Below are 17970 nucleotides of genomic sequence, written 5' to 3' on the forward strand. Positions count from 1 at the left end.
TCAGCCCCTGATTCCTGCTAATCACAGAATAATACAAATCCACCGGGCTGGATTCATTAATTCACAGGTTTTCTGAGGCAACGTATCAAACCGAGCTATGAAATAATCATGTTATTGCACCTCTCATCTGTATTCCAGAGACTGGTTGCACAATGGTATTATTTGCATTCTGCAGTCCTGTCATGGAGACTGTTCCCTCTCTAGGAGATCTCTAATAGGTTATATTTAAATATACATTTCATAGATGTCGTCAGTGCCCATCTGCCCCTAGATCAGTCTCATACTTTGACTCTGACAGAAAGGCCCATCAATGCAAATAGATACATTTATATTCTGTAACTGTAGATCAGGGTAGGCGAGACATATACAATGATCCAACAGAGGAGGGAGGTTTTTAAAAGATGAATTAATCTGGAGCTGGCAAATTATAGAATTATTTTAGTCCAAGTCCCACATCAACAGGCAGGTCAAAGGGTTGTGCCCTCTTAACTTGTGATCAGACTCCAAAATCTGTTCCATCATAATAACCATAATCTCCCACGTAAATGAAAATCTACTTCGTGATCTGATGTGCTCATTCTCTGGCTACCTTTACTGAACAATTCTCGTTGTCTGCAGGTTAAGCTTTTTTAATCTGATCTTGTATACAGGCAAGATGTGGCTTGAGATATGGCTTTTAGTCTCTGGTTGGCAAAATATTAAACAAATTGTGTGGACTGTAACGTGCACACAAAAAGACTGTGCTGCTGGTAAGAAGAGCCAACAAGTCAAGGAGTCCTGCAGCTACACATTGGTGCACTTCTCTGTTCCCTTATGGCAGTGGTTCTCAAAGTGGCCAAAATCATATTTTTTTAAATTATTGATTCGAAAATAATATGATACAGTACTATTACGTCTGGGTCTCTGTGTTTCATTAAAGCTCGGCTCTGTGTGTGTGTGTGTGTGGAACGAGCCATTTTGTGTGCGTGCGCGAGCGAGAGAGAGAGAGAGAGCGCACCGGTACCGGAGATCGTTGATGTTAGCTTCTGGTGCTAGCGAGCTACGCTAACGGATATAAGGAGTTTTTTCAACAACAAAGTGGAGGAGAGTCCTCTCCTGTCAGACTGAGAGGCTCAGTGAGCTAAAGGACTCTCTGTGTTATCTCAGTGGGTCTCAATCGTTTTGGTCACCATTAATGTAAACAATTATTTCCGAGCCACACGTTTATATGATCATTATAGTTATAAAAAAATAAGAGAATAAATTAAAAACAGGTATGAAATACTATATGACATTAAAAAATGAATAAAGTTTAAAAGGGGAGTGATTTGTAAAATATCCATAAAGAAATAGTAAATCTGTTTACAGTTCTGTTTCATATGGGTGTTGAGAGATGTCCATAGATCTCTTCATTTTGCTCTCAAAGTGCACCAGATTGATGCTTTTAACTTCAATATTTAAAAATCTTCCCGGGGGAGCTTGACCCCGGACCCCCCTATGTGAGGTCCACACACCACCTATAAAAATAGCACTTTACCCCTGCTTACAGCCGTGAGCTGATTATCGAGCCTTCATTGTAACTGTCACACTGTGTGTTTGCGTGGGGATTGTTGCAGTAGAACATTCCACTGTAGCGCCCGGTATATTAATGGGAAACCCTAAATGTTTGAGCACCCTCTATGAAACGTCAAGCTACCCCACAGCACCCCCAAAATAAATCTCTGGCGCCGCCACTGAGCCTGACTATTTGTTTTGGGGGGGGGGGGGGACCCAACTTTTTTTTTTCTCCAAAGGGGGGGCCTGACAGAAAAAGTTTGAGAACCACTGCCTTATGGTCAGGAAAGAAATGCAAATAGTTTACTGTTTGTGCTTTGTTTTATCCTTTGCATCCATCGCATAGCACAATAATATTCTGTGGTTTACAGAATAATCAGGTGATGTCTAATTTGTTTACTACTATTATTGAGTGTGCTATTGGCCATTCTTACTCATAGAGCTCATGAGTAATTGGAAAGTGACTGGACTGTATACTTTTATCCCAATTTAATTGAAAAAGTGACATCTATTAGCCAGAAATAATAATAGCTGGCACGAATGGTTGTTAAGCCACTTATTCTGATGAGCATCCCCAGGTCACCTTACTCGAACATGGCTCAAATCTGCTTAAGGGCCAATAGAAACCTGGTAAAACAACTGTTTGTCCCTTTTATGTCCAGGTGCCTGACCCAGATGGAGGAGGAAGGCTTTTCTCTGGATGATGTGTTCAGAAAGGGTGTGTTTCGGCAAGATGAAAGAGACATGGTGCTAAAGGCCGTGCAAATCGTCCAGCCCGACTACCAGACCAGCCTCAAAACAGACACTGAGCAGTGCTCCTCATCGCTGGTTCATAACTACTACACACAGGTAAATGTAGCACAGGCTGTCTTTGACATGTACCATGTTCTCAGTTGTTGTGACACAGTGATTGGTTAGTAGCTAACTTAAGGCACTCACAACCTATTTCCTCAAAAATCTTCATACTATGAGCAATAGTCTCCGACATGAACTTACAATTTTTCTACCCAAGTTTAAACAGTTATGATTATTTTACACGTGAGTTTTATGTTTCCGTCCTCTTTTTTTACTCACTGGTCAGAAGTGGACCCAAGTCGGAAAGTTAGAACGTTTTCGGTACAACAATCAAAGTTTCGCAATGTTTTTTATTATGGAATACTGTCAGTTGATGATTCGATAGTTATTTTGCCAGACCACTGAAGGTCAAATCTGATCAAACAACACTGTGAAACTCTTAATCATAATAACAAAAAAACCAAAATGTATGATTAGAAGAACAAATATCAATAGGCCTAGCAGTAATCCTTGTGGTTTGCCAAAATGTACTTTAGATTTAACATTTACAGATAAACTGGCTTTCATTTATCATTATTGAAAAGACAAACAGACAATTGAATCACTTAAAGGTGGGGTAGGTAATTAACTTCAGAAACACTTTTTGTTATATTCCATGGAAGCTCTTAACTAGGGATGGGTACCGAGCCCCGGTATTAAATGGGGCCCCCGGGGCTGAATTATTAAAGACCGTGGTACCGTTAAGCTTCGACGTTATCGGTACTGGAGACATTTAAAAAATATCTCATATTTATTATGCTACACAAACATTATATTGCAGTTTTAGTGTCGCCAACTCCGTTTCTAATACGCACAAAGACTGCAAAATGCGTCTATGACTATTTTGAGTATTTTCGATCTTTCCAATCCAGACGAGAGATCTCTCTCCCCCGTCTGTGTGTGAGGAGGCGGGGCAGTTTACACACACGCAGCTGCTACATGCAGCAACACACGCACGGAGGAGATGGCGGAGAGGACGCGCTCCGAGGTGTGGTTAAACTTTACCCGTCTCGATGTGGACAATGCTCGTTGCCAAAAGTGCAATAAGAGTTTAGCATGTAAGGGTGGTAACACGAGCAATTTGTCTAAACATCTAGCAAAAGTGCACCACATTCAGACGGAGAAATGCACCGGGTTCGACTGTCTGTTAAAGTTTCAGCTACAATGAACCAACCCTGGTGCTGTTTCTTTTGATGTGAAATATTATTTATATATTTTAAATAAAAAGCAATGTTAATTCTGTTTACAATTTGTTTAGTTAGTTTACCTTATTTTTTTCCAAAAGAACCGATAAGAGTACCGTTAAAAGACCGGATCGATAAGCGGTATCGATAAAAGTAGTAGTACCGTTAAAACCTTAACGATACCCATCCCGATAGCAATGAATACATTAAATGCTTTAACAATAAATACATTAAAAAAATGCATCTTTGGAAGCCGTAGTACTGTAAAAAGCACGACCCGGCTGAAATAACTGGATGGCCTACCTGCCTGTCAGCCTTCCATCTCGTGCACAAACTTATCTCGTGCCCTGATTGGTCATGTGCGCGTTCGTGTGTGTTGGAGGAGGGGCTCTGTAAGGAAGTCTGAAGGAAGGGGCGGATTTTTTTCGGCTGCGTACTTTCAAATTCTAGCGCACTCGAGCTGGTTTCTCCATCCTTACCTACCCTACCTTTAAGTCATCATAACTCATATAATGTACATTTATGTGTTAGCTGCTGGCCTTTATGCTTAAATCTATAACTCAATTCAGGGGTTGTTATAGTTACTACAACATGCTGATCTTGATATAGCAGATGTGTGTTGAAATCAAGGATGTTATACCCCAGTTGTTGTTACTTTTAAAATCAGAGATTTAGAAGATCCATCAATGCCATGACGTGCATTTCATAAAGACTTCATTTTGTATCCAGAAGCTTTGAATACATTAGTCACAGTTATTAAACAGCATGGGGCTTTGTGATAAAGAGTGTCAATGTATAACATAAATACAGATATTGTGTATGTCAAAGCACCACAGAAAGCTGTCAGAAGGCTCCAGCGTGACTACGAAATATTTGATTGTCACTCCTTCACAGCCAGACGGGCACTGGCCTATTTATAGTGAGCCGACTGCATCCTAATGGCTGCTCTGCTGTACTCGCCTCTCCTCCTCTCACCTCTCCTCCCCTTTTCCCACCTCACTTCCCCTTCTGATTCTCACATGATTCATTAACAGCTTTTCGTTCAAGTTTAGAATTTAGAATTAGAAACAGATTTATTAATATTGTTGGTCAACTTGATGTTGTTGTTAGCCTGCGTGTGTGAAGGTTGCTATCAGCAGCTCCTGTATTTTTATCTTAAGAGTGTAAATGAATCATGCCACTTAGTGAAATGTGAAACCGGCTAAATGTAAGTGTTCCATTACTTCCCTTCGATGGTATTTGTTAGGCTGGTTATCTGACTATGACTGTGACTTACTGGCAGGTTGATTTAATGACGGAAATGCTGTCCAAATAACTGGTCTGTTAGATAGCAGAGGAGCAGACTGGATGGTCTCCGGAGGATTTTGAATCCGTGTTAGCAGCAGACACACAATCTAATTAGAATATTGTTTGTTGTTGCGAGATGGAATTTTGATTAGGCTGATGCGTGTACAAAATGCAGTTTGATCTAGTTTCAACTTGTCATCAGAGAATGTATGGTATTATCATTTAATTATTTTTGTTTGTGTTGAAACTGGTCCATGTGCCAATTTCAACAAAACATTGCATTTTGCTTTGCTCGCAATACTAACAGTAGTTACTTAGTACACTCCTCAGATGGTTGGTAAAATTGTGTTAATCCAGCCAGTCGATGCATTGTGGGTTTGACACAGTACAGTGTGTGTATATGTATATATATATATATATATATATATATATATATATACATACACACGGGACATTATAGGTTTGGACAGTTTTACAATGTTGTTATGTATTTGAATAAAGTCACACAGCTGGATAGTCCTTTCTGTAGAGCTTTTTGCTTTTCTTTGTACCTCAGAAGCTTCAAGTTTGCACTTTCAACCCTATGTGCCAGCACAATTTTTCCTGTGTTAGCTTTTTAGCGCATCTGTTTTTCTGAAGTTGTAATATTGCACAAGAGCTGTCTGGTGAGCAATTTATGTGGCACACTACCTTAAACTCTGCTCTGGCTACGGTCCATGCTCCATCTCTCCAAGGCCTGATTTACTAGGAGTGAATAAATGTTCTTACCGCTGTACTACAGCCACTAATGGCTGCAATCTTTCTACGACATATAGTATGGTCTTACTGCCTTGGCAAGGTCACTACCTCCTTTAAACAATAACTGACATTTATAAAGCATATTGTATTTCTTTTAGTAAGAAATGTGGCACTGTGTGACAGTCTGTTGCTCAGTTGTTTCCTTTGTCAATGCAATCCGATTTTATCTGGTGCTTTGTTCGAAAGGCATTTTGATAGTTAATTTACTAAGCATACACACATACACTCAGCAATTCATTTCAGGCTATTTATGATCAAAATTGCCTTAATTGACCACTTCGCTAGATTTTCTTTTCGATCATTGAAAATGTTTTTACCATTTAAGCTTTGGACCCCCTTAACTGCCTTTTTATATATGTTCATTCAAATCTTGATAATATCAAACTGAGAAGAAAAATGAACTCTGGGTTTCCACTCTCGCATTACCGAGCCAAAGATTTTTGACACTAACGCTTTCTTTGCAGAGGACTAAAATGCTTTTAAGACTTGGCCTCTGATAACTGCCCTGAAAAGACCAGCAATCAATTGGTGGGCAGGTTAGAGGTAAATACAAAGAAGGTCAGGGTCTTTCAACCTTCTGTCTCTCGAGGTTAACCACAAGGTGAACACAAATCTTTCAATGGCACTGTAGGAATCGGTTATTTCTCTGTTTCTGTCTGTCTTTCTCACAGTTGTGTTTGTGTGCATGTGTTTTAGCGGTCGGACCACCGGTACCCTAAACTGGACTTCAGTCAGGAGGAGCTTCAGCAGCGTTTTAAAAAACAGCTCACCATTGAGCAGGACTGCACCATCACCATCGACTCTGTGGAGGCCAAAAAGCCCATCACTGAGCACATTGCCAAAATGGTAAACAAAAACACATGTTGTCTCTCCTCATCTTCATCACTAATATATACACGTCTTCTAAAAATGTGGATGCAAAAATCTTCAAATAATTGTAAAAGTGTGCTATAGAGGTAAATAGTAGATGGTTTAGTCTTAAAAATCGATAGTCAATCCAAATCCTTAAATATACTTGAGGTACAACATTGGTATTTACAATATATTGGTGTCAGATTATTTGTGACGGACTAGTTCAAATAATTGGTTCCCTGTATCACAGGAGTGTTGTTGTTGCTGCATTGTTTTTAAGAAAAGCAAACCTAATTTCTTACAAACCTTGTCTTTTCCATTTGGAAAAAGAAACATAGCGTAATTTGTACTGGAAGGACATCTTGTTGTTTTGTGCTGTAATTCTTTTCTTTTAAAAGTCGTGTAGATTCCCTTCTTAATCCACCATGCTGGCTCAAATTACAGACGAAGATGGTGTGTTTATCTTGGCAGTTTTCTTGTCTGTTTAAAGAGATTATGCTAACACCATTTACGCAACTTTGATGTATTGACATGCATTTCTACACCAAATGGTACCCAATGTCTGCCAGTTTTTCCTTATTTTCTGTTATAAACTTTTAAATAATATGCATTTAGGCCTGACAGGTTAGAGGCAGGTGTGCCTTTTTTTCCAACTCTGGCATTTACAGTCCTGCCTGGCTCGCCTAGCTCTGCAGATGGGCTACGTGGGAAGCGAGCGGGCTGAGAGTCCCTGGTGGTCGGGAAGCATTTACAGATAGGCAGGACAGAATAATAATGTATTGTAATGGATGCCTCTGGAGAGAACCCAGTCACCTCTCCCTTCACAATCAAGACTGTGTCTCTGCTTCAGTCTGGATAAAACTCTTTGACTAAAGAATGAACTCAGTGCTCGGTATAACTGCAATACCTCCCCATGTTCTTGAACAGGAACAAAGTGTGCGTACCCATCCACAGAATCTAATTTCCTATTATTCAGTGTATGGTCTTAAGTAAATGATTAAAAACCAAGAAGCACATCTAAAACATTTATTATAGTGCACAGGAAAATGAAAATAATGCTGAAGCACATGCGTGTTCTGGCTTCTGGTAAAATAACAACGTGAGAGCTAAGAGCAGTGTTGGTTTAGATATCTGCCTAACTTCAATGAAAGGGATGATGACAGCTGACTACTTCCATTGTCATTGAAAAATGATATACTTTACTACATACCTTTTCTAAAATGGGCCAAACTACCTGTTTTAGTCCTGGATGATACAGTCTGTGGCCCAGATCAAATCAAGTTTTATTTATAAAGCACATTTAAAAGCGATTTTTGGTCGAGCCAAAGTGCTGTACAGTGTACAGTACATTTAATAAAAACACATTACTACAATCACAATAAAAGACAATAAATTACAACAGATGTGTTCCTCTTAAGAGAATAAGGCTTTTCCCCTTTTCGTCTGAAGGTAAAGCTCAACCATCAAATACCATGCACTCTCATGCTACACAATGTCTAGTGAGAGGTGGCCCCATCTGCTGCTTCACAATTCATAACCATGTCAATTGGGTTCATCCAGTGTGTGATAAACAAGCAACGATGCATTCTGTTTGACAATTGTCACATTCTTTATTTGTTTCCTGCTGCCAGTCTATGTTATAAGATGAGGATGACTTCCAGATATTTGTCCTTTCAGAGGAAGCTGCTGGCGAATCAGCGGTTCCTGTGGTACAAGAGCCTCCTCCAGGCCCTGAGGGAGAGTAAAAAGATCCTGGCTAAGACCAACACTGTGGACTATAGGCATAACCTTTATCCCTACCTCTGTGTGCTAAAGGATAAAGACTATGTTGACATCATGATACAGGTAATATAACCCCTCTAGCCCAGCATACAGCTCAATAAAATGCAGGAAGTCTTGGATTTAACGAAGACTTGCCTGTCTGTCTGTACTACACTATACAAACAAAGATTTGTAGCTGATTTTTTTCGATACAGCGGTAGGACCACAAAGCCACACAACACAAATCATGTATCTGACAGTGACAACAGCTGCAAAATCATCATGCTTTATCTTTGGCAGCAACAAAGAGCCTGTTTTAATCAGATACCTCCAACACAGACAAACACACAGGATGTGTTGTTAATTCTGAATATACCGTTTTTTACATTGATTTCCCCTCTGACTGAAGGATTGGTTTATAAATGTTTTGACGTTTTTATCTGTGTCCTACACCTCAGAGTATTGACGAACTGCCACCAAGTGGAGAGGCGCTGAAGATTTTAGCCAAATATCTGGGCGGCAGGGTCAACACCAAGTACTCCGTGAGGCAGAAGCAACACAATCAGACGGTGGAAAAATTGAACAATATTTACGACACCTACACGGACCTGGTGGCAAAAGATGGAAAGGTAGAGTATCACCATTCCCAACGTCTTCTCATTTCTTGTCTTAGAACAATACCAAGTACTGGTTTTACTCTGTTACATCAGATACTATGCTAATGTGACATTTTAAGTTGCAGTACATTTAACAAGAAATGTAGATAAAGTTGTCACGCATATTTAAGTTGGTGCTCTGTTTCAAAGTTTTGTGTCAGCCCGTTCACTGACTCTGTTTTTATGGTCTTTGTCCGCTGGGGGTGAAACCGCTGTGTCATCAGGACTGTAATGAGCAACAGCTCATTATACTCCTGTACCTAGTTATACTAGAAGTTAGTTGTTTGTTTACATGCAGCCTTTGTAGTTAAAAATATCCCTATTATTATATTTTTCTTTGCTGTTATGACACAAATCATTACTTCCTTGTCTGAGGACCAACTAATGTCTCTATTCTCTTGTATCATCTTTTTCCTGAAGGCTCCCTATCTGTGGTTTCTTGTTTTGGCAGAACTTTTAATACCTCTAGACTTTAACAGGATTCATGATATCTTGAAATATGAAAGCTAGCTTTTCATTAGATCACAAAAACAGTGCTTTTTTCACACATTCTTTGATCTTTGGTGTCAACATGCCTTAAAAAACACTGTAGCTTATTGTGATGAGTGAAAACGTAATCCTTACTAAATAAAAACACTCCTGTTCTTCTCCTTCTAGGAGTGTGACACCCTTCCCAGAGAGGAGTGGTGTAAGATAGTGACGGACCAGAATTCAGGCCCCTCGCTGCAGGGAGGAGAGAGCGATTTGCCGTTCATAGTAACCCTGGAGCTGGGCATGTACATGGTGGATTTGATGGTCAGCAACATCAAAATTAATAGCGACATCCTGAATCCCGATTTCGACAAGAAGCTCATACCCCTCATCTACCATATGTACACCTTTCGCAGCACACGACAGGTACAGTGGAAGTCTTCTCAAAGTACTCACAGGGATATCAAAAGAAGTTGCTAGCCTGGAGTTGGTAGCAATCATACTGAAACGGTTTTGCAAAATAGGAAACCTCGTAACAGGATTCCTGAGCGTTTGGTTCCCAGACCAAAGAAGATCCTTTCATCTGAGATTTATATGGAAAAAAGGTCAAGGATTATATTTAAAAGGATCTCCAGCAACCTAAAGTTGAAGAACATTTTCAAAAGGATTCAAAATAAACTCAATGATCTGTCATTATGAGAACCCACAGTCAGTCAAATCAAATGATAATATTATTGGTGACTTTTTGAAAATTACACTAATTCAGTCAGATAAGAAGATCAACCAGACCTAGTGTAAGTAGTTGTACAGTTAATATTGTAATATGGAAACAGATCTACAGTGGAGCAGAAACAAAGGAAATCCCTGAAACTCTTAACCTTCACTGTGGAAAAGAAGGCAACTTTCCCTCTGAAGCCTTTTGCCTTGAACACCCACCTATTCAATGTGAGGCTCCGAAGAGTGTGAATAATAAAACCATTTCTCCCCTCGTGGGAATTTGCGGGGGGGGAGAAGTCGAGTAAGGTGAATAGGTTCGTGGCTAATCCCTTTTTTAGTGTCCCCTTAATTGGCTCGCTGATTTACTGCCACGGGACCCTGCAGGGGGGTGAGCCGACCGTGTCAGGGGAGAGAGCAGGAAGAGAGAGAGAGGGAGATTTGTGGACTTTTTGGATTTGATGCACTCTGACACTGTTGCAGACTTTTACTCTTAAGTTTATTTTATATGAAACTATATATATATACATTTAGTTCTCCTTCTACTTTCTTTTCTCCTATTGTTCCTCTTTCCTCAGAGGTTAGCCCATCAGGGGAGCATCCTAATGATTTTATATCCCAGCGTGGCAGACTGACTCATGCAATGCAATGCTGAGGTGTATTTTTCTATCTGGTTAGTATAGCCTTTGTAATGATGGTATATATTTCCAGTCCGACATGCTGCCTGCGCTTTTATTAATGAGTGCTTTCAACCATTAAGAAATAATCTTTTTTTAAAAGGAAGAATCCTGCAGGTACAAAGCTATCAATAGGCCAACTATATCCAATTGCTCCTACCGCTTTAAATAATACAAAGTGCTATCTACAGAAGAGTGATGTTTTTGTTTGTTGCGGTCAAGAGAGAAGGGTTTTTAGTCTGTAATGAAAAATGTGCGAGCAGATATCATAGTATTCTGTGGATGTCAGTGATCTGATATTAACTAGTGATAAACAGAGGACTAATATCAATCGAAGTAGTATTTAGCATAGTTTTTGGGTTTTGATTGTAACTGCTCTGAAACAGATTATTTATCTCATCTACTGGTATTCATTTATGAGAATTCACATTCATGTTTTCTTCTGCTATGTTTGGCTTCTAATTGGGTGTGCTCTGATGTTTCACCCTGCAGGTTGGCTTCATCAAACCTCACCCCATCCTGTCTCAGATGCAGCTGGAAGCCATGGAGACCAAGTTAACCTTTGACTCCTATGTGATGCCAATGCTGTGCCCTCCTGTGCCCTGGAATTCAGTCAAGTCCGGAGCCTACCTGCTGACACCTAGCCAGCTGATGCGCACAGGGGAAGGAGCCACGCAGCACGAGGAGTTGCTGGAGCAATGCCAGAACCTCCATGCAGTCCTGGACACTCTCAACCAGCTGGGCAACTGTGCATGGAGGATCAATAAGTCTTTGTTGGATATTATTATCTCCATCTTTAATGATCGTGGTAATGATAAGCTAGACATCCCTCCTCCTTTTTCAGAAGCCCCCAAAATCCCCCATTTCAGCCCCCAAGATCCCAGTAATACGTCTTCTGAGAAGGCCCAGATGAAGAGGGAGGTGAGTAGTGCCAGGAAGAAGGGCAGTGAGATGCACAGCCTGCGAATGGACGCTCTTTATAAACTCTCCATCGCCAACTTCATGCGGGATGAGATCTTCTGGTTCCCTCACAACATGGACTTCCGTGGACGAACCTACCCCTGTCCCCCGCACTTTAATCACCTAGGAAGTGATGTCACACGGGCTGTCCTCGTGTTTGCAGATGGGAAGCCCCTGGGACCAAAGGGACTTAACTGGATAAAGATCCACTTAGTCAATCTGACAGGACTGAAGAAGAAGAGCTCACTGAAGGGACGGCTGGAGTACGCCAACAGCCTCATGGAGGACATCCTGGACTCTGCCGACAACCCTCTCACTGTCAGTTTCTCTTTATTTCTCTGTCCTGTTTATCCATAGTTCAGACTGGCATTAATAGTTCTACATAGATTATAGTTAAAACGTCTTATTCTATTAAAATAAGCCAAATTAAATAAAGGCTGCCATTTTTTTAATATATGCAGCCAGAATTGGAATTAGAATACTTTATATATCCTGGGGGCGAATCTGGTTTACTGCCATTTGCTCCGTTTTAGAACAAAACATGTGTATATTTCAATATACAGAATACAGTGGGATATTATTATTGTTAAAGAAATGAATGCTGAAGACCAGATAATTGTTTGAAACGTACCTTTTTTTATACAGCAATAGTCATAAAGAATGAGTACTGCACTGATCAGTTTTCAAAATGCAGATTATAGCATATCCCTTTCTCTTACTGGGGTCAGCTGTAGAGGTGACACATTCTAAAGGGGATATGAATATCTGTCAAAACAAAAAGTAACATGCTTTTCCCGGTGGTGTTTATGTATGCAGGATAATGTGCTTGTGTTTGTCTTTGTCAGGGTAAGAAGTGGTGGATGAATGCAGATGAGCCCTGGCAGGCTCTGGGCTGCTGCATGGAGATAGCCAACGCTGTGAGATCTCCCGACCCAACGCGGTTCATCTCTAATTTTCCTGTTCACCAGGTACCATAAAACACCTGAACTAATTATGTATCTGTTTACAGAGTCGTGTAGCGGTTTGAATCTCATGTCCCATCTCCTACTGATGTGTTATTTAATAAGTCATTCAACTGCTGAATAGAAATTAAATTCATCTCTTGGGTGAAACAAAGATTTAAAAATAAAATAAGATGATTAGAAGCGATTATCCTCAAAATCATTCAGTCATGCTTTTATAGTGCTGTTTTAGAGGGCACATCGAAGTTAACAAGGCAAAACATTGCCTGCCATCTGGGGCCATTTATCTGTTAGAAACCTGTAGCCCTAATCTCACCGCACAGACCACAGCCTCAGATATCCTGTACTCAGATACAAACAAAAGCAACAGACAACTCCTCACAAAGTGCCAGTGTTGGGTTTATGTTTACTATTATTTCAAGCCCACTTACGTATGTCAGGTGTCCAGTGATATACAGGTTTAAGCATTATCTCAAGCTTTTATTTGACACACTGTCTGCCCCTAAGACCTTAGTCAACATCGTGTTATAATGTTCCTTTTTATTTGGCACTTAAAAACAAACCTCTTTATGTTATTTTAGGAATGTACACATTTGATATAATTCCTCTGAATGACATACCAAACATTAACATGTCAAACTCAATGAAAGGGTCCCAACTATGCTAGGTTCATATATTTATTGAATCGTTTATTTGGCAGGGACAATGCACAGTAATGAACATTAAAATGTATGAAGCGTAACAGTGCCAGATTTAGCTTTAATGATGGAATGATATATGTATTTAGTGTCTCTACTGCGACATGTTTACACGCTTTAATGTTCAAAAAAGTCCTCTTTTCACCCTCTGTCGGAAACCAGAACCCAGTCCTTTTAAAGCAAACCAATACAAATGCAAGTAAAGAAAGTGCCAATATTCTTTCTGATTCCAGAGTTTAAACTTATACAAAGTAAAAAGCATAATATAAACTATATTAACATGAAATGCAGTGTAATCAATATGGCCAGACTTATTTAGCACCCCCTCCTTGTATCTGTATCTAATGGTTTCCACTCAGCTTTTATCATCAATCTGCTCTTGGTCTGTAGAAAAAATGAGCCTTTTAGCTGAGTCTGTCCCATTGATGTTAACTAATGTGAACTGAGATAATGAGTTAATAAATAAAGGAAAGGATCTAAGAAGCCAAAGGAGACTTGTGTGAGAGACTTTTAATGGAAGTTACAGAACTTTAGGCAAAGTAGAGAGACATTCAGGTTAATGTCACATTAGGACAGACGTAACATAAATAAGATAACTTCTGCAGCTGCCAGGATTGTGGCTAACTTTTTTTGCAATATTCATGTTGTGTCTTTTTAATTTTGTAACACTGACCACCAGTGACTTTTAATTTAGTGTAAATGATAAACAAATATATCATCAGTTAATTGTTAACCGCAAGTCTGATGCCAAATCCGGTCCAGATGTTTCTTTGAATGGTGCAGATCATTTAAAATGCTCATTGACGGTTTGATGGTCTGGCGTAAAGTGCAAACTTCACTTTGTGGCTTTGTCAGAGTGAATATGGTATGAACTAAAAGCCTTAACAAAATCTTTTTTCTCATCCATTTAGCTGATGCTCATGTATTTCATATTGCCCTTTTTGTCCCCATTTCTGTTTCCTCTTTTTAGTATGTTTACTGTTCTTTAACATCCATATTCCTTTGTGTACCCGTTCTCTGATTGTGTGCTGATTATTCCTTTTCTGTCTGTGTTCTCTCCTGCTCCACATCCTCGCTTTAATCCCTCTCCTTTTCTCCTGCAGGACGGTTCCTGTAATGGTCTCCAGCACTACGCTGCTCTGGGCAGAGATGTTATTGGTGCCACATCAGTCAACCTCATGCCCTGTGAGCTGCCTCAGGATGTGTACAGTGGAGTCGCACAGCAGGTCAGCTTGGTTTGGTTTTTGTTACCTTTTTGAACTGGATGGCTTTGGTGTTGCACAATGTAACCAAATTGTGGTACCGCTAAACTGTTAATCTCTTACTGTTTCCCATGAGTTAGTGACAGTTTAAACATTGAGAATACATTTCAAGTTTCTCACTTCAGTTCTAGCATCTAAAAAAAGGTGTTTCATTTGTTCAGGCCTTGCATCAAAGTGCAGTGAGAGTAGACGCTCATATCCAAAAGCTCAAAGGGGGCAAGTGCGCAGACAATGCTATCAAAGAACCCAGCCTGCTGTGAACCTGCATACTTTTCAGGCTGGAATAATTGAAGCTAATTGTTATGTGACATTTCAGTACAGGGAAAATCAGAGTGTGCTGGGGAAAAAAGTCTGTCTGCGGCTGTATCAAAGGGCAGTGACTGTAATTGCAAAGTGCATTGTTGGGTTGTCAGTGAGCTGGACGACTGACTGTAAGAGAGAGCAGGACAATGCAGGCAGACATTATCAAACAGCTTTATTTGTACCTAAGATACTGTGTAGATCTTTCTTGTGAACTAACCAACCACCTGGATAAGTAAATGTGTTTAACTCGTAAAGATAGGCTGTTCAAAAAGTAATCTACAGCTGAAACAATGTCATTATTTATTAGGAAACTTGCCAAACATTTTCTTTCATTTGACAGCACACTTTTCAATACCTAGTCAATGCAATCAACAAAAGATGCTATATAGAAATATATTTCTCGCTTCAAATCAACTTGAAACGGTTAAATTATCACTAAAGTTCCTTTTTAAATTCATAATACTCAGTATGAGAAATATATGTTTACATGTTGCTCCTCTACTGTGACAAGCTTACATGCTTTAATGTTCAAAAAGCTCTTTATTTATCTCACACTGCCTGTGCTGCAGCACCTCTTTTCACCCTCTGTCTGAAACCAGAGCCCAGTCTGCTCTGATTGGTTAGCTGGCCGGCTCTGTTGTGATCTGGTTGTTAGATAAATACTATTTAATTATTGACTTATTGACAAATCATGATATAAATCAATATCAAGATATTCTGAAATATCTGGATAGAAGAGTTTGGCTGTATTGCACATCACTACTTCTACCCTGATCTATATGTATTTGGGGTTGTGCATTTAAATATTCTCCACTAACACATCTGTTACTATCTCCGACATGTCCATGTGTTTCAGGTGGAGGAGTTTAGAGTGCGGGATGCAAAGAACGGGGTGAAAATCGCCAAGCTCCTGGAGGGCGTCATCAGCAGGAAGGTGGTGAAGCAGACCGTGATGACCGTGGTGTACGGGGTCACACGCTACGGGGGCCGCCTGCAGATAGAGAAAAGACTGAAGGAGATTGATGAGTTCCCCAAGGTACAGTTATGTGGTAGATGTGGGCTTCCCTCGCACTGCATACTGTTTTATTTTTAGTGTTGTATCAGCGCGGGATGACAGAGTGGCCTTTTTTTTAGTGAAAGATCTACTCTATATCCTTCTACGTCTCCTCTTCGGTTACACATTCAGAGATGCATACACTCAGCCCATACTGAATCTCAATTAAATGCAACTGATCTAACCTCCTTGAATGTCATTTCTCCATTGTCTCCTGTATGTCCAAGAAGGCATTTATCACACAGCTGACAGTGACTGCAAATGATTTCAGTAGCTTTGACCTGGACATTAAGACTCCTAGCACCCTGTCTCCAAGTGTGCTGTTGGTGGAGCAAGAACATTAGCTTTTATTATTCCTATTAGGCAAGTTTATTTATGGGTTATTGCAGTGGAATGAGATATTGCATGGTTGTATCAGGGAGGCCAGCAGTGTAATGCAACAACAGCTATATTCGATATCCTGTGCACAGTCATTATAAATCTATTTTTAGTTCAGAACCACTGCACTTTGATTTCATTGGACATAACCGGTTCTTTGACTGGAACAAATGATTATATGGCAGGGAAAGGGAGGCATGTAATCTTCCTACAGCTCTGTAATGCTTATTATTTGTCAAATAGCTACATATATTGCCTTACAATAGTTGGAGTTATTCTGGTTGTCTGTATAGATAAAACCAGCATGATCCTGCTGTCAGTGTATCTGCCATCTCACAGCCAGAGGATTGTGCTAAATGACTCCTGTATAATATTCCTAATTGTTTAAACACAGAATTGGAGGGAAGTGTAATTGTGAGTGTTTACAGGGGGTTGGATGTGGGGGGGGGGGAGGAAGCTGTAAGCCAGGAAGAGATCGTATCGCTGTAATGATATCTGAAATGTCCCAGGCTCATTCAGTGCTGCAACTTTTACCACATATTTGCATTCTACATTTAATACCTAATAATAACTAAATGGGGAAAACAATCATTTGTATTGATGAGGAAAGCAGTGAAGCGAGAAGGTGATGTGTGCAAAAATACAAAAGCATAATCATGTATTGTTTTCCAGGAGCATTTATGGGAGGCATCTCGTTACCTGGTGCGATTGGTGTTCAACGGCTTGCAGGAGATGTTCACAGGGACCAGAGAGATCCAGGTGAGTTTATCGCACCTATTTAAAAAAACACATTTGTTTCTTACTAGTTGCAAAACAGAGCTGACATTCAGTAGAAATATTGTCTCAAAGTACAGTTGTTCTTATTTTTACTAGAATCTATATCCCTCATGCAATAAGTCTCAACACCTTAAAGGGGACCTATCATGCAAAATCCACTTTTCCATGTCTTTTATACATAAACATGTGTCCCCTCTGTGTGAAGAGATTCTGAACGTTTCAGGAAAAAAGATTCTCTCTCTTTTTGTCCTGATCCATTTATATAAAAACCTGTCTGAAAATGAGCTGATCAGATTTTGGCCACTTTATGATGTCATAACGATTTTTTGGCTTGTGTAACCATTAGCCAATCACCAACCAAAGTAACCCCCCCCCCCCCCACCTTATCACCTGAATCTCCTCCTAGAGCACCATTGTGTTCTTTTTAACCAAATATCTCTCCGAGGGGCGTGGGGAGGGGCTCCTTATTTTCATCTAAAGTAACAGACAGAGAATCAGCACTTTGGAAACAGGGCTGAAACAGAGGGGATTATGAGATGCTGCAATGCATACTGGTTGGTATTTTGAGGCAAACACTTCAGAGACATGGTTTTTAATGTATCTGAAACCTATAATATATTGATGAAAAACAGTATAATAGGGGACCTTTAAAGTAATAACCATTAGGTAATATAATGAAAGTTTATGTCATGATGCCTGATTATTTGTAATGTATTATTATGGGTAAAATAAAGACAATGGTCGACTAAGACACTTACATGTAATTAATCCAATTATGTTGTCTGTGTAACCTAGAGACTTTAATCAGA

The 17970-nt window shown here is 39.9% G+C and overlaps 1 protein-coding gene across 1 annotated transcript in view; it reads left to right on the forward strand.

Moving 5' to 3' along the window:
* The window catches only part of polrmt (polymerase (RNA) mitochondrial (DNA directed)), a 46707-nt gene that overhangs the window by 7846 nt on the left and 20891 nt on the right, over nucleotides 1–17970 (forward strand). Inside the window, exons 5-14 of the mRNA XM_034216226.1 lie at nucleotides 2196–2382; nucleotides 6333–6482; nucleotides 8166–8333; nucleotides 8708–8878; nucleotides 9563–9802; nucleotides 11260–12045; nucleotides 12573–12695; nucleotides 14491–14613; nucleotides 15809–15988; nucleotides 17057–17143. Coding sequence (XP_034072117.1) covers nucleotides 2196–2382; nucleotides 6333–6482; nucleotides 8166–8333; nucleotides 8708–8878; nucleotides 9563–9802; nucleotides 11260–12045; nucleotides 12573–12695; nucleotides 14491–14613; nucleotides 15809–15988; nucleotides 17057–17143 — 2215 coding nt within the window. The remainder of the gene's footprint in view (nucleotides 1–2195; nucleotides 2383–6332; nucleotides 6483–8165; nucleotides 8334–8707; nucleotides 8879–9562; nucleotides 9803–11259; nucleotides 12046–12572; nucleotides 12696–14490; nucleotides 14614–15808; nucleotides 15989–17056; nucleotides 17144–17970) is intronic.

The sequence above is a fragment of the Gymnodraco acuticeps genome, unplaced genomic scaffold (genome assembly GCF_902827175.1).
Source record: "Gymnodraco acuticeps unplaced genomic scaffold, fGymAcu1.1, whole genome shotgun sequence".
Classification (NCBI taxonomy): domain Eukaryota; kingdom Metazoa; phylum Chordata; class Actinopteri; order Perciformes; family Bathydraconidae; genus Gymnodraco; species Gymnodraco acuticeps.